Consider the following 20,366-nt stretch of genomic DNA (forward strand, 5'->3'; position numbering starts at 1 on the left):
CATTTTTGATATATAAATTTTTTCTTCTCTTTTTACAAAACTAAAGTTTGATTTGGAAACTATGGAGTGGATGAAGTAAAATATATTAATTAATTGAATACTGTAGAATCAATGAACTGAACTAAATCCAATTTACGTTATCCCAATGGAATTTTACTGAAGTTACAAATATTTGAAATGAATTTTGGACTATTCATGCTATTTTTCTATTTTTAAAATTTTCGACATTATTTTTATTCCCTTTTTAATCTTTTCCTTGGACTTGTTGGGACTATTTTTTGTGTGATACTAGAGGCGTAAGGATATTTCTTGTATTTTTATTTTTCTATTCTTTGTTGTTGTTTTTTTAAAAAAATAAAGAAACTTGGACTATCTTATTAGAATTTGAATTTGGAAATTACACTGGACATTGGTTTTGGACTCATTTTTCTTTTTTTTTTTTCTTTTTCTGGATAATTTTACCAGAGCAGAAGTTAGGCTCACTCTATTTGGACTCATTAGAAATTTTTGGATCCTTTTTTTTCTTTAGAACTTTTGATATATTTCTCTTTTCTAACTAAAAGTGTGTTCACTACAACTACCCTTTGATTAATCTTTATTTTTTAATTTTTACATTTATATATATATATATATATATATATATATATATATATATATATATATATATATATATATATATGTAGATTGTTCTGAGTTCGGGTTTTGCCCTGTGTAATATTTTGCATGTCTATGCGACGTTTCGGTGAAATCACATTCACCATCATCAGGCTGAAGTTCCAAGCTTCGTGCTGTTGTAAAATGGATATATATATATATATATTGAATATTAGAAATAATCTTATATATATTTTTTCATATTTTTTAAATATATAAAATATTTTCTTTTCCTTTCTCTTTTTTTTCTTTTAAAAGAAACTCTCTCCAGTTGTTTTTCTTTCTATTTGCCTTTCTTTTAAGAAATCCTTTGTATCTTTCTTCCTTTTTATTTTTCTCTTCCTTTCTTTTCTTTTTTCTCTCTCTCCCTTTTCTATTTTTTATCTTCAATTATTATTATTTTTTCCCCTTTCAAAATCACATTTATATCTTTTCTCTCTTTCATTATTAAATAGCTATGTGCTAGAATATTGGTTTCTTCCTTTCCCCCACCTGATCCCCCTTTTAAGGAGCCTAGGAACTCACTGAAATATTTCTTTACCTTTCCCCCCCTCCTTTCTTTTTCTTTTCTTTTCTATTTTCCTTTTCAATTAAACCAAACAATTAATTATAGTACTAATTGAATTGAATTGATATATTTAATTTTTTCTTTTCTTTTTTCTTTGTTCCATTTTCTATTAAGAATATATAAGATTTAGATTAAAATAATTTTTTAAACATAAAATAACAATAGTGATCTTGGATTATGAAAGGTTCCCACAGGGCACAGAGTGTGACTTTAGTGACTACAATAACAACGCAAAAACAACCAACTACTCCTGCCCCAACTTCTACACCTAGGGTCTCCCCAACTTCATCACCGTTACAACAAAGGACCATACCCACAATGTTGGCCAAAGAGAAAGAAAAAGACAAGCCTACGATGGACCCCAGCTTTCAGATTATTCAAGAAGCTCTAGCAGACATTAAGGCATTACAAACCCAGGCAAAAACTCAAAGTGATACAAACAAAGAAGAAATGAAAACTTACCTACAAGAACTGAGGCAAGAGATGAAGGAGATGAAAGACGAAATTAAAAAAGAAATCGCGGAACTTAAAACTGAATTAACTGAAGTAAAAGGGAATGTTGTCAAAATGGACGGAAATATAAAAGTCATGCAACAAAAAGTACAAGGCAGCGAAAAGAGAATACAAGTGACAGAAGAAAAAATTCAAGATGTGGGACAGAGAGTAGAAGAATATGAAGACCGTAACTATGCAGCCCGCAGAGACTTTGATATATCAATAACCAATCTAGAACTCCACTCCGCACTACATGGTTTGAGGTTCCAAAACATTGAAGAAGAAAGAGATGAAGATTTGCCTACAAAAATGGCAGAAGTTATGGGAGCTATTTTACAGTTAGATCCAACAGACCTGGTAAAAGAAATCGACGAAGTCTACCGAGTCCAGACCGGCTATGTAAGGCACCATAATTTACCCAGAGAAGTTCACATTAAGTTCACAAGAAGAATCGTCAAAGACGAGATACTGAGATACACAAAAAACAAGTCCTTTCAACGCAATGGGAAAGAAATCACGATTCTGAAACAAGTTCCGAGGAGAGTCCGAGAGAGTAGAAGACAATATTATTTTCTTACAAGCATTTTAATCAGAAAGAACATTGTTTTCAGATGGCTGATACCAGAAGGCTTGACCCTAACATTGCAATCAACGAGAGTGAAAATAGAAAGTGTAGAACAAGCAAGATCCTTCCTAGCACGCAGTGGACTGGACAGCACTGCACAAATTCAGATTCAATCAAAGCCTAGCGATGATATGATGGGGGCCACAGGTGGTGGAGGGGAAGAAGCATTGGTGGTGAAGCAGAAACAACTACAGATTTCACAGGACTTAATTTTGGATACCCGACTCCGAGAACCAAAAGAAGTTAAAAGGTACTATAAATAAAGATGACACATGATCTGAAAATATTTTCAGTCAATGTAAATGGATTGAATAACCCAAGGAAGAGAAACCAAGTATTAACTAAACTTACGAAACAAAAAGCCCAGATAAACATTCTACAAGAAGTCCATATCAAAAAATCAAAAAGAAGTAGAAACATAGAAACATAGAAACATAGAAGTCTGACGGCAGAAAAAGACCTCATGGTCCATCTAGTCTGCCCTTATACTATTTTCTGTATTTTATCTTAGGATGGATATATGTTTATCCCAGGCATGTTTAAATTCAGTTACTGTGGATTTATCTACCACATCTGCTGGAAGTTTGTTCCAAGGATCTACTACTCTTTCAGTAAAATAATATTTTCTCATGTTGCTTTTGATCTTTCCCCCAACTAACTTCAGATTGTGTCCCCTTGTTCTTGTGTTCACTTTCCTATTAAAAACACTTCCCTCCTGGACCTTATTTAACCCTTTAATATATTTAAATGTTTCGATCATGTCCCCCCTTTTCCTTCTGTCCTCCAGACTATACAGATTGAGTTCCTTAAGTCTTTCCTGATACATTTTATGCTTAAGGCCTTCCACCATTCTTGTAGCCCGTCTTTGGACCTGTTCAATTTTGTCAATATCTTTTTGTAGGTGAGGTCTCCAGAACTGAACACAGTAGTATTCCAAATGTGGTCTCACCAGCATTCTATATAGTGGGATCATAATCTCCCTCTTCCTGCTTGTTATACCTCTAGCTATGCAGCCAAGCATCCTACTTGCTTTCCCTACCGCCTGACTGCACTGTTCACCCATTTTGAGACTGTCAGAAATCACTACCCCTAAATCCTTTTCTTTTGAAGTATTTGCCAACACTGAACTGCCAATACAATACTCAGATTGAGGATTCCTTTTCCCCAAGTGCATTATTTTACATTTGGAAACATTAAACTGCAGTTTCCATTGCTTAGACCATTTATCTAGTAAAGCTAAATCATTTACCATATTACAGACGCCTCCAGGAATATCAACCCTATTGCACACTTTAGAGTCATCGGCAAATAGGCAAACCTTCCCTACCAAACCTTCCCCTATGTCACTCACAAATATATTAAAAAGAATAGGACCCAGAACAGATCCTTGTGGCACACCGCTTGTAACCTGACTCTGCTCAGAATACTCGCCATTAACAATAACTCTCTGATGTCTACGCTTCAGCCAGCTGCAAATCCATTGAACTATCCAGGGATTAAGTCCAATCTTCACTAATTTATCTATCAGCTCTTTATGTGGAACCGTATCAAAGGCTTTGCTGAAGTCCAGGTAGGCAATATCCACGGCACCACCTACATCCAACACCTTTGTGACATAGTCAAAGAAATCAATGAGATTAGTCTGACATGATTTGCCTTCAGTAAAGCCATGCTGATTTGGGTCTAATAAGTTATTGTTTTTTAGGTGCTGATTTATCCTCTTTTTGAGTAGAGTCTCCATCATTTTAACTACAACTGATGTCAAGCTAACTGGCCTGTAGTTACCAGCTTCTTCTCTACTGCCCTTCTTGTGAATAGGCACAACACTGGCCATTCTCCAATCCTCAGGAACTTCTCCTGTTAACAAGGATTGGTTAAACAAATCAGTCAGGGGGGTAGCAATGACAGATCTGAGTTCTTTAAGAACTCTGGGGTGGATGCCATCTGGACCCATTGCCTTATTTATCTTTAATCGTTCAACTTCTTCTAAGACATCGGCTTCTAAGATCACTGGAGCTGAATCCGTACAGCTGGAAGCAATGCTATATCCCTCTATAGTATTATTTTGTAAGGTGTCTTTTGAGAAAACTGAACAGAAGTAGCTATTGAAATGGTCAGCGATCTCCTTATTCCCATTAATGCATGTATTATTCCCCGTACTAAGCTTCGTGATGCCGCAGTTTTTCTTCTTCTTATCATTAATATATCTGAAGAAGGTTTTATCCCCCTTCTTTACAGATTTTGCTATTTCTTCCTCTTTTGAGGCTTTAGCAGCATATATTATCTGTTTCGCCTCCTTCTGTCTCATTTTATACACCTCTCTATCAGCTATACTTCCAGACTCTTTATACCTCCTATAGGCAGCCTTTTTTTCATTGACTATAGCCCTTACATCATTGCTAAACCATAGCGGTTTCTTCTTCCTTTTACCTTTAGTTATTTGTCTTACATACAGTCCAGTGGCTTTTAAGATGGCCTTTTTTAATACAGTCCACTGGATGCTCACTCCTGCCATTTTATCCCTCCCCTTTAATTCATTATCTAAATATTCTCCCATTGCATTAAAATTTGTTTTTCTGAAATCCAATACTTTGGTTGCATTATAGGATTGCTCACAATGAGTTTTTACATCAAACCACAAACATAGATGGTCACTGCAACCTAAATTTTCTCCCACCTTGACATCTGAAACCCAATTCCCATTCGTAAAAACTAAATCTAGAATATTCTCCCCTCTAGTTGGTGTCTTAACCAGCTGTGCCAGAGCTGCTCCTGTAAAGGCCTCTACTATATTCTTACTTTTGCATGTAAAGGCACTGGGGATATTCCAGTCAACATCAGGCATGTTGAAATCACCCATAACCACAATATCTCCCTTTACTGCCATTTGGGTAATTTCATCCACCATCTTGTTGTCGTATTCCTCGGATTGCCCTGGAGGCCTATAGATCACCCCAATTCTAATGACAGAACCTTCTTTATTTTGCATGCAAATCCAGAGAGTCTCTAGCTCTTGACACGTCTCCTTAAAAATTCAAAATTGGGAAAATTATATACTAGTTTGGCCAATCAAAAGAAAAGAGGTGTAGCAATGTACATTGATGAACTAATTGAATCAAAAGAAATATATAATGATGGGGATGGAAGGATTTTGATAGTACAATTAGATTTAGAAACAAAACCATTAACAATTGTCTCAATTTATGCACCAAATGATAATCAAAAACAATTTTATAAAGATTTACATGAAAAAATTAATGAGTTATCAATTGAAAATATGATAATAATAGGAGACTTTAATGCAATCTCAGATGACCAAATGGATTATAATGGGAAAAGAAAGGAAAAGGAAAAAAAGGTAATCTTACCAGCGTCATTTTGGAAAATGAGTTCAGAATTATTATTAAAAGATATATGGCGAGAACAACATTTAAAAGATAAACAGTATACTTTTTATTTTAACCCGCATAAGACATGGTCTAGAATTGATATGGCTTGGGCCCCCATTCACATAATGGAACAAATAAGTGAAATAGAAATAGAGACAAATACTTGGGCGGACCATAACCCTTTATCCATATATTGGAAAGGTAAAAGGAGAATAAAGAATTGGTCAATGAATAGAACTATAATAAAAGATCCTGAATATAAGAAATGGATAGAGAAGGAATTAGAGATTTTTTAAAAAATAAATAAAAATACAGATACCACTCCTCAAAATTTATGGGATACAACTAAAGCATATATACGCGGACTAACAATATCATTTATAGCAAAAAAAATAAAGAAAAGAAAAAATATCAAGGAACACTAGTAGAAGAATTAAGAAAATTAGAAATTCTAATGCAAAAAGAGGACAAGGATGACAAATTAAAAAATCAGAGAGAATTAATAAGACATAAACTGAGATTAATAGAACAAGAACCAATTGTAGAAAAGATAAAGAGAGCAAAACAAGATCATTTTGAGCATGCGAATAAACCTGGAAGATGGCTGGCATACAAACTAAGAAAAGAGAGAGAAAATAAAATTATAAAAAATCTGACAGATTCAAAAGGTACAATAAAACATAGAATGGAAGATAAAAAGGAAATAGTATTGGAATTTTATAAACAATTATATAAGAAAGAAGAGATAAGTGAGGACTTAATTTTTAAATATCTGGAAAAAATAGAACTTCCAGTTCTAACCGAAACACAACAGCAAAGATTAAATAGACCTATTACCGATATAGAATTAAAACAATCTATAAAGAATCAAAAAAATAATAAAGCGACTGGTCCAGACGCAATACCAGCTGAATTTTATAAATTAGAATTAGGAATACTTTTTTCAAACATGCTTGAGATATATAATCAAATATTGACAATAGGTAAATTACCAAAAACTTGGTCAGAAACTTTAATAACTTTAATACATAAGGCCGATACCAAGAAGGAAAAAATTGAAAATTACAGACCTATTTCATTGTTGAACGTCGATTATAAAATCTTTATATCAATATTTGTCAATAGACTTAAAAGTATTATAAATAATATGATACATAGTGATCAAAATGGATTTTTACCAGGAAGACAAATTAAAAATAATTTAAGAATAATAGTTAATACTTTGGAATATTATGAGCAGCATTCAGAAAGGCAAATGGCACTTATATTTCTGGATGCCAAAAAAGCATTCAATAACGTGGATTGGAATTTTATGAAAATACAATTAAATAAGATGGAAGTAGGAACAAAATTTTTTAATATAATAAACGCCATATATTCCGAACAAACTGCTAAAATTATAATAAACAGTGAACAGACAGAAAATGTAGTTATACAAAGAGGAGTAAGACAAGGTTGCCCAATATCACCATTGTTATTTATTTTAACCCTAGAAGCATTGTTGATAAAAATAAGAGCAGATAAGGAAATAAAGGGACTGAAAATTAGAAAAGAAATTTATAAAATACAAGCATTTGCTGACGACGTAGTGTTTGTTTTGGATGACCCAACAGAATCTATTTTAAATTTAATAAATGTGATCGAAGAATATGGGAAAGTGGCAGGATTGAAAATAAATAAGGAAAAGACACAGATATTAACAAAAAATATGACTGAAATACAGAGAAAATATCTAGGAGATTTATCAAACATGAAGATTACGAAAAAAGTGAAATATTTAGGGATATGGATGACTTCCAAAGCCGTATCTTTAAAAAATGATAATTATCTAAAATTATTAAGCCAGATCAAAAAAGATTTAGAAATATGGAGTAATTTACAATTGTCATTTGTAGGAAAAATCTCCACAGTTAAAATGAATATTCTTCCAAAAATATTGTTTCTTTTCCAAGTGATCCCAATAAATCCAGGAACGAAATTCTTTGCCGAATTGAATAAGATAATAAGAAAATTTATTTGGCAAGGTAAAAAATCAAGAATAAAACAAAATTCATTAGAAGATCGTAAGGAAAGAGGAGGCCTCAGTCTCCCAAATTGGAAACTATATTATCATGCCACGGCCCTGACATGGATAAAATGAATGGCTGACATTAGAAAATCAAAGATTGCTTAACCTAGAAGGTCACGACTTGATGGTCGGTTGGCACGCATTTGTATGGTATGATAAATTAAAAACTCACTCATATTTTAAAAATAATGTTATCAGAAAAGCATTAATAGAAGTGTGGAATAAAATAAAGAAAAATCACTTTTTAGTAATGCCAGAATGGGTTTCACCCTTTGAAGCCATTGTACACCCGAATCTCAAAGGAAAAGGTAAGATTTGGAAATATAGTGACTTGTTAGATAATCAATTAAAATTAAGAACAAGACAACAGTTATACGAGTTAGGTATAGATTTAGATTGGTGGCATTATATGCAGATTAGTTCTAGATATCAAATAGACGTAAAGACTTATATTTTTTAAAAAGAAAATAATGTATTGAGTAAATTATTATTCCAAAATCAAACAAAGACAATTGGAAATGTTTATAAATATTTATTAAACTATAGAACGATAGGTTGGATATTGAAAGATAATATGATCAGTTGGTGCAACAATTTTGGTAAAGAGATCAACTTAGATACTTGGGAAAAGATATGGATGTATAATTGGAAAATAACAAAATCAATTTCCTTCAAAGAAAACCAAATTAAGATGTTTTATAGATGGCACCTTCCACCATATAGAATTTCTAAAATGTTTCCATCCGTATCGCCTATTTGTTGGAAATGCAAAAAAGAAGTTGGTACATATTATCATGCATGGTGGACCTGTCCTGAGACAAAAATATTTTGGAATAAAGTAGAGAATTGGATAAATGAAATAACAAAGGAGAAGATTAAAAAATCTCCTGAATTTTTCTTATTGGGTATTTCAAATATAAAGTATAAAAAAGAAATTTACTACTTAATAATACATATATTGGTGGCGGCACGAATAGTATTCGCACAGAAATGGAAAGAAAAGACGATACCGAAAGATACTGAGGTATTCAAAAAAATTATAGAATGTGCAGAATTAGACATGATGACTAAACGTTTGAACAACCAAACCGAAACAGAATTTTATAAAATATGGGATAAAGTATATGATTGGTGGAATGTTAAAAATAGTACTAAAAATTAAATATATAAGAATATATGACTATTTGAAGAATTATAAGACAGAATTAAATAGTTTATATTATAACTAATTTAGAAGTGTTTATTTTATCTTTTTTTTGTATTACTAATAATTTGTTTATCTCTCTTTATATATATACATATATATACAAGTATATCATTTTTTAAAATATAAAGAAATTTAATCAATAAGTTTAATGTTAAAAACATAGAGTTAAATTCAATAATAATGTAATCCATAAGTGTGGTATTTCTGCATAGATCTGGTAATAGTTAGAGTTTTTAATATTCTGTATTAGTTAGACTTCTACGATAAGCGGAGCAAAGGCAGCTCCTTAAATGTTTAATGTTGTATGTCTTTGTTTGTCCCTTTTTGAAAATAATAAAAAATATTTTTTTAAAAAAAAGAATACATACACACACAAAAAAACGGGGCATTACATAAAGCCAAATGAAACCGTTGGTACTGAGTGTCATAAAATAGTACATAAAATATATGGATTAGCTGTCAAGATAGACAGCAAGGAGGAAGGTATTTGTTACACGTTTCTATGTGTTTTTCTTTTCTTTTTCTTATTTGTTTTTTTCTAATATTTCTGTCTGTGTAAGAGGTTTGCTTCCTTTTAAGACAATGTACAAAAGAAGATTAGTTTAAAGAAATATGAAATAGACTCCACAGATTATGTACTGTCTTTTTAATTGTATATATCTTCAATTTAAAAAAATCTTTAAAAAGTAAAACAATAATATATTTCTATGAATATTTAAACCTTTTTATATAATAAAAGAAATGCCAAACTCTTTATGATCCATTGTTTCTCTCTTCTCAATAAATATTGATATATATTTCACATTTATTTTCAAAATGTATCTTTTCCATTAAGCTGTTTGTAAGAAAACCCCTATGTCTGCTATTAGTTTTGCTATTGTTTTTTTGTGGCAGATTGTACTGAACTTCCAGATTAAGTCTTACATTTTAAAAAAATGGTATCAAGGAACATGGTATGCAAAGGTATGCAAACCACATATGTACTGGTAGTTAGGGTCTTTGGTGCTCTCGGAGCTTGGTTGTCTTCTACCAGACATTTCATTATCCAAAATAGGTAACATCCTCAGTGCTAGTAAGTAGGGGGGTTTAATCTGAATTTATGTTCGAGTGGCTTGCCCTGTCAGTATTGGTGGGAGTGGTCTTAGGGTTCTCTGGTTGGTCCATAAGACCACCTTCACCAACACTGACAGGGCAAGCCACTAGAATATAAACTGAGAACAAATCCCACTCCTTACTAGTACTGTTGTTACCTATTTTGGACAATGAAATGTCTGCAAACTCTTTCTTGGGTAACATATCATTCAAAGTAATACTACTTCTTTAGAGTAATCTCTTTAATTTGTATGAATGGTAAACTAAATAGTACTATAGGTTCATGATGGAAACCTATGGCATACCATAGCCTAGCTCAGCTCCACTGAATATGTGTGCACACCTCCTGTTAACCAACTGATTTTGGGGTATCTGCTACGCATGCATGGAGGGCAGGGTGCATGGGGGGGTTATATGCACATGTGTGGGGTGGGGGAGCACAGTGCGCCACCCTGTGGGCCATTTCTGGTTCCAGGTGGCTGCAGAGAGACCTGCTAGGCCCAAAATGGGGTGTGGGAGGTCACACTCGCATGCACAGTAAACAAGGGACACATGGGAGTTGCACATACATGTGCAGGGACAGGGAGAGTGGTGGTGTTGCACACGCATGTGCAAAGGATGGAGGAGTGTGTGGGTCATAGTGTGAATGATTTAACTGACCTACCTGATACTGAAGAGGTGGAAGGGGAGGGGGCACCGATCTCTGGGGTGGCAGAGGGTCGGAATATTCCGGTGTTACTGGGGAGAGGCAGATATGGCAGGAGTCATAGAGCTAGCCATTTCAGGGGAACGAGAGATCGCTGCTTAATAATAATCCCTTGTTCTGGGTCCATGAGCCCAACCCAGGACACTGGTGACAAGTGTAATTCTGGCCCTGGGCTCAGGCTGCTGCTAATCAATGCCAGGTTGGTGGTAAATAAAGCTCTCCTCATCCGGGATTTGATCCTGGATGAGGAGGCCAACCTGGCATGTGTGACTGAAACCTGGCTGGGCCCAGAGGAAGGAGTTCCTCTCTCTGAAATTTGCCCAGCCGGGTTTCAGATATGGCATCAGCCTCAACCTCAGGGAAGGGGGGGAGGAGTGGCTATAGCCAGGGAGAGCCTTTGCCTGCATAGACTCATTGCTCCAGAGATTGCGGGTTGTGAGTCCCTCCTGGTGAAGTTGGACTTAGGGGTTCAGATGGGCTTGCTGCTCACGTACCTGCCTTCCAGCTGCGTGTCAACAACCCTGCCTGTGCTGCTCGAGGAGGTGGCCGGGCTGGCGGTAGGATTCCCCAATCTCATTGTTTTGGGGGATTTTAACCTGCCGTCACTTGGCGGTTCCTCTGGGTTAGCACAGGAGTTCATGGCCACCATGACAGCCATGGACCTGACTCAAGTAGTTCGGGGTACGACTCACGAGGGGGGGCATGCACCCGACATGGTATTCCACTCCGAGCAATTGAGTAATGGTCTGAGACTAAGGGGCTTAGAAGTGCTGCCTTGGTCATGGTCAGACCACTTTCTATTGCGGCTTGACTTCCTGGCTCCAATCCTTCCCCAAAGGGAGGTGTAATCGACTAGGTGGTTCCGCCCCAGATGCCTGATGGCCCCAGAGGGCTTTCAGAGGGCGCTTGGGGTTATTCCAGATGCACTTGCCCACAGTTCGGCAGAGTCTCTTGCTGAGGCCTGGAACAAGGCTGCAGTGGAGGCTCTTGACTGGATTGTGCTGTTGCGACCTCTCCGCGGCACTAGACCCCGTCGAGCTCCATGGTTCAACGAGGAGCTCCAGGAGTTGAAACGCCAGAAGAGACGTCTAGAGAAGCAATGGAGTAAGAGTAAATCCGAATTCGATCGAACACTTGTAAGAGCTCATATTAAGACTTACAAAGTGGCGCTCAAGGTGGCAAGATGCGCGTATCATGCCGCCTTGATTGCATCAGCAGAATCCCACCCGGCCGCTCTGTTTAGGGTGACCCGCTCCCTTCTTACCCGGGGGGGAGTTGGGGAGCCCTTACAGAGTAGTGCCAAGGATTTTAACACGTTTTTCGCTGATAAAATCGCTCAGACCTGTGTGGACCTTGACTCCAATTGGATAACAGAGTCGACTGACAATGAGTCAGTTGAGGTGACTGGGGCCCATACTTGTCCATCTTTCTGGGAAGAGTTTGATCTGGTGACACCTGATGAAGTGGACAAGGCCATTTAGAGCTGTGACTTCCGCCACCTGCTTACTGGATCTGTGTCCCTCCTGGCTGGTTTCGGCCAGCAGGGAGGTGACATGGAGCTGGGTCCAGTTGATTGTCAATGCTTCTTTGGGGAGGGGGTCCTTTCCGGATCCCTACAAAGAGGCACTTGTGTGCCCCCTCCTCAAGAAGCCTTCCCTGGATCCAGCCATTCTTAACAACTACCGGCCAGTCTCCAACCTTCCCTTTATGGGGAAGGTTGTTGAGAAGGTGTTGGCACTCCAGCTCCAGTGGTCCTTGGAAGAAGTCCTCAACATTCGGGATTCAGGCCCTCAACAGTCAGGATTCAGGCCTGGCTACAACATGGAAATTGCTGTGGTCGTGTTGATGGATGATCTCTGGCGGGCCCGGGACAGGGTTTTATCCTCTGTCCTGGTGCTTCTCGACCTCTCAGCAGCTTTTGATACCATCGACCATAGTATCCTTCTGCACCGGCTAGAGGGGTTGAGAGTGGGAGGCACTTGTCCTTCAATGGTTCTCCTCCTACCTCTCTGGTCGGTCGCAGTCAGTGTTAGTGGGGGGTCAGAGGTCGACCTCTAGGCTTCTCCCTTGTGGAGTGCCTCAGGGGTCAGTCCTTTCCCCCCTGCTATTTAATATCTACATGAAACTGCTTGGCGAGATCATCCAAGGGCATGGGGTGAGGTATCATTAGTATGCAGATGATACCCAGTTGTACATCTCCACCCCATGTCCAGTCAATGAAGCAGTGGATGTGATGTGCCGGTGCCTGGAGGTTGTTGAGTTCTGGATGGGTGTCCGCAACTTGGGCGTCCTCCTCGATCCACAGCTCACATTAGAGAAACATCTTTCAGCTGTGGCGAGGGGGGTGTTTGCCCAGGTTCGCCTGGTGCACCAGTTGCAGCCCTATTTGGACCATGAGTCACTGCTCACAGTCACTCATGCCCTCATCACCTCGAGACTCACACCAACCCTCCGCAGTCTGCATTGGTTGCCGATCAATTTCCGGTCACAATTCAAAGTGTTCCTATAAACCCCTTCATGGCATCGGATCAGAATATTTCCGGGACTGCCTTCTGCCGCACGAATCCCAGCGACCAGTTAGGTCCCACAGAGTGGGCCTTCTCTGGGTCCTGTCAAGTAAACAATGTTATTTGGCGGGGCCCAGGGGAAGAGCCTTCTCTGTGACGGCCCCGGCCCTCTGGAACCAACTTCCCCCAGCGATCAGAATTTTCCCCCACCCTCCTCACCTTTCGTAAGCTCCTTAAAACCCACCTGTGTCGTCAGGCATGGGGCAATTGAGATATACCTTCCCCCCCAGGCCTATACAATTTATGCATGGTATGTTTGTGTGTATGTTTAGTTTTTACGAAAGGTTTTTAGTAATTCAAATATTAGATTTGTTATATGCTGTTTTTATTATTGTTATTAGCTGCCCCGAGTCTACGGAGACGGGCGGCATACAAACAAACAAACAAACAAATACATGCTCAGGAGGACAGAGAACACAGGGGGTTACACAGACATTGCATTAAGGGTGCCAACACACATGCGCATGCTTTCGGCATACAACAAGAAAAAGTTTAGCCATCACTGGCATAGGTGATTCATTTTAAATAAGTGTAGAGTGATGCATTGGAGTAACCACTCTACCTTCACATTTATATAGATGATGTCTGAACTTTCTGAAAATAACAAGGAAAAATATATTGGCACCATAGTGTAACTCAGTGAAATGTGCAGCCCCTGTGAAAAAGTTCTATGCCAATATCCCAAAGGTGCTTTTTCAAAAGACAACTGGACTTCCTGTTTTTTCTTTGAAGATGTTTCACTTCTCATCCAAGAAACTTCTTCAGTTCTGTCTTCAAAACCCCCCGGAAAGTCCAGTTGCCTACTGAAAAAGCATCTTTGGGACAATCATGATCTGAATGACTGGGAATCTCCATAGACATTCTATGCTAACGGTATAATACCCTCACACAATATTAGTGTACCTCTATATCAGGAATATATATATATATAGTTCAGATCACCACACACACACACACACACACACACACACACACCATGACTGGGGGGGGAAAGTTCAATAGAGGGCAACCAAAATGAGCAGAAATCTCAAAATATTTTCACTCTGGCTTTCATGACAAGGAAACCTATTTGATTAGTCTGTTTCAGATAACTAATAGAACTAATGGGATTCCATAGGGAGCTTGGGGTTGTTACAGATGGTCTGCTGCAGAGGTGGTATTCAGCAGGTTCTGAACAGTTCTGGAGAACCAGTAGCGGAAACTTTGAGTATTTTGGATTACCAGTAAATATCACCTCTGTCTGGCCCAGCCTCCACCTATTCATTGCCTCCCGAGTCCCACCTGATTGGGAGAAAATGGGGATTTTGCAATAACCTTCCTCTGCCCCGCCCCCCAAGCCATACCACGTCCAAAAAGCCACACTCACAGAACCGGCAGTAAAAAAAATTGAATCCCATCACTGCTGTATGGTGCAATCGGGGCCTTGATTGACACCTAAAAAAGTGAGCAGCAAGTTCTTTGGGTCAGATTGTAGCCGTGAAGCCTCTTCCCTTTTACAAATCTTGTCATTCTCCTGCCACCTTGACTTTTCTTGATGCCCCCATGGACATCCCTGGCCAGATACATACACAAAAATTAGTGATCCCACCCAAAATCAGTACTTTACATTAACCTGGAAAGAAATAAAAATAAGTTTATTTTTAAATGAGCTGAGGTTGTGCAGTGGTTAGAGTGCAGCGCTGCAGGCTACTTCAGCTAACTGCTAGCTGTAGTTCAGCAGTTCAAATCTCACCACTGGTTCAAGGTTGACTCATCCTTCTATCCTTCCGAGTTGGGTAAAAGGAGAACCCAGATTGTTGGGGGCAAGAGGCTGATTCTGTAAACCGAGGGCTGTAAAAGCACTATGAAACGGTATACTGTATGACTAAATGCTAAATGCTAAAATGATGTTTTTTATTTAAAAATGATTTTATAATATGAAAAACTGGAAATCAATATAGTGCCAGCATTTTGCAAGACAGCATCTTTTAATTATCTTTCAAGCCCAAGAAAAATCATCTAAAAGCTGGGTAATTAAGAGAACAGTGACAATAGACAGGTCTGCCCACTCTGGGAAGAACTGGATGTACAACTGCAATTGTATAATTTGAAGTTGTTGGACTCCAGTACATTCAGTTTCTCATGCAAATAGTTTATATGTTTGCACATTGCTTGAGGTTTATCATACACAAGTGATTATCCTTTGTATCTGAAACATTTTCTTTACCATGTGTTGCTTGCATTATTATGTGGAGCTTTCCTTCTTTCTCTTTTGGAGTCTATGAATATATTTTCATCGCTAATGAGATACAGTTAGTAAAAGAACCTAGAAGATCCATAGTATGTAGAGAATTTCAATACTGTTTCAAATAGACATTATTTGTCTGTCATTTTACTAATGTTTGAAGATATCTCTCCTTCTGTCTCTCTTAGGATGCTATTGACATTGCAATTCCAATAACTAATCCCACAGCTGATGTTTTGGAATTAGATGTAGAATTAATAGATGCTCATGTACTAAGTGGTAAAAACAAGCTTGTTCTTGAACCAAAAGAAACATTATGTTATCAAGTACGGTATTCTCCAGCTCTCACTGGTCATATGGACGGAAGGTATGTTCTGCTATTGTAGATTATAAATCTTATACATTTCTTGTCATTAAATGTTTTCAATTTACCTTTATTTTATGCTTTATTGTGAACTTTCATATTAATAAACGTGGCTTATTGTTCAGTGCATTTGTTTTATGAGTGAATGACTTTTAGATTGCGTCAGTACAGGTGGTCCTCAACTTATGACCTCAATTGAGTCCAGAATTTATATTGCTAAGGGAGAAATTATTTAAGTGAGTCTTGTCCTATTTTACCACTTTTCTTATCACATTTGTAAAGTGAATCATTGCAGTTGCTAAATTTGTAAAACAGTTGTTAATTGAATCTGGCTTTCCCATTGAGTTTGCTTGTCATAAGGTCACAAAATATTATCACTCAGTCCTGGGAAACTACAACAGTTACAAACATGAACTAATTATCAGGCATCCAAATGTAAATCATGTAACCATGGGAATGCTGCAATGGTCTAAAGTATGGTCATAAGTCCTTTTTTCAGAGCAGTTGTAAATTTGAATGGTCACTAAATAGAAACATAGAAGACTGACGGCAGAAAAAGACCTCATGATCCATCTAGTCTGCCCTTATACTGTTTCCTGTATTTTAATCTTAGGATGGATATATGTTTATCCCAGGCACGTTTAAATTCAGTTACTGTGGATTTACCAACCACGTCTGCTGGAAGTTTGTTCCAAGGATCTACTACTCTTTCAGTAAAATAATATTTTCTCATGTTGCTTTTGATCTTTCCCCCAGCTAACTTCAGATTGTGTCCCCTTGTTCTTCTGTTCCCTTTCCTATTAAAAACACTTCCCTCCTGAACCTTATTTAACCCTTTAACATATTTAAATGTTTTGATCATGTCCCCCCTTTCCCTTCTGTCTTCCAGACTATACAGATTGAGTTCATTAAGTCTTACCTGATACGTTTTATGCTTAAGACCTTCCACCATTCTTGTAGCCCATCTTTGGACCTGTTCAATTTTGTCAATATCTTTTTGTAGGTGAGGTCTCCAGAATTGAGCACAGTATTCCAAATGTGGTCTCACCAGCGCTCTATATAGCGGAATCACAATATCCCTCTTCCTGCTTGTTATACCTCTAGCTATGCAGCCAAGCATCCTACTTGCTTTTCCTACTGCCCGACCACGCTGCTTACCCATTTTGAGACTGTCAGAAATCACTACCCCTAAATCCTTCTCTTCTGAAATTTTTGCTAACACAGAACTGCCAATACAATACTCAGATTGAGGATTCCTTTTCCCCAAGTGCATTATTTTACATTTGGAAACATTAAACTGCAGTTTCCATTGCTTTGACCGTTTATCTAGTAAAGCTAAATCATTTACCATATTACAGACGCCTCCAGGAATATCAACCCTGTTGCACACTTTAGAGTCATTGGCAAATAGGCAAACCTTCCCTACCAAACCTTCCCCTATGTCACTCACAAACACATTTAAAAGAATAGGATCCAGAACAGACCCTTGTGGCACACCGCTTATAACCTGTCTCTGTTCAGAATACTCGCCATTAACAATAACTCCCTGTTGTCTACTGTTCAGCCAGCTGCAAATCCACTGAACTATCCAGGGATTAAGTCCAATCTTCACTAATTTATCTATCAGCTCTTTATGTGGAACCGTATCAAAGGCTTTGCTGAAGTCCAGATAGGCAATATCCACGGCACCACCTTCATCCAACATCTTTGTGACATAGTCAAAGAAATCAATGAGATTAGTCTGATATGATTTGCCTTCAGTAAAGCCATGGGGTCCAATAAGTTACTGTTTTTAAGGTGAAGATTTATGCTCTTTTTGAGTAGAGTCTCCATCATTTTAACTATAACTGATATCAAGCTAACTGCCCTGTAGTTACCAGCTTCTTCTCTACTGCCCTTCTTGTGGATAGCCACAACATTGGCCATTCTCCAATCCTCAGGAACATCTCCTGTTAACAGGGATTGGTTAAACAAATCAGTCAGGGGGGTAGCAATGACAAATCTGGGGTGGATGCCATCTGGCCCCATTGCCTTATTTATCTTTAATCGTTCAAGTTGTTCTAAGACATCGGCTTCTAAGATCACTGGAGCTAAATCCGTACAGCTGGAAGCAAGGCTATATCCATCTATAGTATTATATTGTAAGGTGTCTTTTGAGAAAACTGAACAGAAGTAGCTATTGAAATGGTCAGCGATCTCCTTATTTTTATCAATGCATGTATTATTGCCGGTACTAAGCTTCGTGATGCTGCAGTTTTTCTTCTTCCTATCACTAATATATCTGAAGAAGGTTTTATCCCCCTTCTTTACAGATTTGGCAATTTCTTCCTCTTTTGAGGCTTTAGCAGCATATATTATCTGTTTCACTTCCTTCTGTCTCACTTTATACACCTCTCTATCAGCTATACTTCCAGACTCTTTATACCTCCTATTGGCAGACTTTTTTTCATTGATTATAGCCCTTACATCATTACTAAACCATAGCGGTTTCTTCTTCTTTTTACCTTTAGCTTTACCTTTAGTGGCTTTTAAGATGGCCTTTTTTTAATACAGCCCACTTGGCGCTTGCTCCTGTCATTTTATCCATGGCCTTTAATTCGTTATTTAAATATTCCCCTACTTTATTGAAATTTGTTTTTCTGATATCCAATACTTTGGTTGCAGTATAGGATTGCTCACAATCAGTTTTTACATCAAACCACAAATATAGATGGTCACTGCAATCTAAATTTTCTCCCACCTTAACCTCTGAAACCCAATTCCCATTTGTAAAAACTAAATCTAGAATATTCTCCCCTCTAGTTGGTGTCTTAAACCGTTGTGCCAGAGCTGCTCCTGTAAAGGCCTCTACTATATTCTTACTTTTGCATGTAAGGGCACTTGGGATATTCCAATCAACATCAGGCATGTTGAAATCACCCATAACCACAATATCTCCCTTTACTGCCATTTGGGTAATTTCATCCTTCATCTTGTTCTCATATTCCTCAGATTGCCCTGGAGGCCTATAGATCACCCCAATTCTAATGACATAACCTTCTTTATTTTGCATGCAAACCCAGAGAGTCTTCAGATCTTTACATGTATTTTGAATTAGTGTTGTTTTTAGACTTTCCTTAACATAAATGGCTACTCCACCTCCCCTTCTCTGTATTCTATCCTTCCTATACAATGTATATCCTGGTATGGATATTTCCCATTCATTAGAATCCTTAAGCCATGTCTCAGTTATGGCAACCAGATCCAAATTATCTCTAGATATTATGGCCATTAACTCACAGAGCTTGTTGCTCAAGCTTCGAGCATTAGTGCACATTACCCGAAGAACATTATTTTCATTATTAGTTTGCCCCTTATCATCAACAACTACATCTATTTTATTTACAGCTCCTAATTTGAAGACTACCTGTATTTGGGTGTTTGTATTATTTTGTTTTTGATGTCATCTTTTTAATTATATATTATGAATATTTCTGTTTAGGACACAATGTTCAAAGTGGTGAGTTTGCCTCCCTTGAAATACATTTGCGCCGGGTGCAGAGTAAGAACACGGCGACAATAGCTGAATTTAAAATGGGTCACTTTATTAAGTTGAATAAAAAACTTAATTAATTTAAAAAACAATTAACTGGGACCTGCAAAGGCCACTAAAACTTTGGGGTGGAAATTGTTCAAGATAACATTCCTTGGCAACTATGGGCATAGCTCCTTGCTGATCCAGGTGAAAGGACCACACCTTCACCTGGATCCTAGCCATGCTACACATGTGGGGAAGCTCACTGTTCAATTCCCATCTGGTTATTGGATAGAATGAGTCCCAAGGGCATCCCCTCTCCAATTGCTCAGGCCGGACAGACACCATGAGCTCCTGGCAAGAGTCTGCCCATCTTTAAAGATGTCCAAAGGAGAACACACAGTTGCTACCACTGCCCAATTTCCACCCCTAACCTGCCAAGGAGGGTGGCCAGATCTCTATCTTGGCCCTCTGGCTCCCCCTTCCACCTGCGCCAGCTCCCTCAGGCAGCTCTGCAGGTTCTCCAAAAAGATGGCGTTCCCTTCTTCAGATAGGTGAATGCCATCGGCTCGATAAAGCCAGGGCTTGTCAACACTAATGCAGGGGTGTGGAACAATAGTGCCCCCTAACTCTAACACAATCTTGCGTGTCTGACCAAATATCACAGAGAGCCTGCAGGTCCTCATGGGCTTCACAGATAACTGCCAAGCTGCCTAAAACACACAGGCCATTGCCTCCAAGGTGCAATACCAACCATCTGGGGGCTTCCAAAGAGGGCACTTGCCCAAGAGCAAAGGGAGGATCCCCTCCCAATGCAGACCTCTCCGTCCCAGCCAGACAACGTTGACCCAATGCCTAAGTGATAATTGTATCCCCATGGCTGATTTCGCTGC

General features: G+C 38.1%; 1 protein-coding gene across 1 annotated transcript in view; it reads left to right on the forward strand.

Moving 5' to 3' along the window:
* The window catches only part of CFAP47 (cilia and flagella associated protein 47), a 1,022,460-nt gene that overhangs the window by 669,203 nt on the left and 332,891 nt on the right, over positions 1–20,366 (forward strand). Inside the window, exon 53 of the mRNA XM_070750589.1 lies at positions 15,784–15,962. Within this exon, the coding sequence (XP_070606690.1) occupies positions 15,784–15,962 (179 nt within the window). The remainder of the gene's footprint in view (positions 1–15,783; positions 15,963–20,366) is intronic.

This window comes from Erythrolamprus reginae, chromosome 4 (genome assembly GCF_031021105.1).
Source record: "Erythrolamprus reginae isolate rEryReg1 chromosome 4, rEryReg1.hap1, whole genome shotgun sequence".
In the NCBI taxonomy this organism is placed as follows: domain Eukaryota; kingdom Metazoa; phylum Chordata; class Lepidosauria; order Squamata; family Dipsadidae; genus Erythrolamprus; species Erythrolamprus reginae.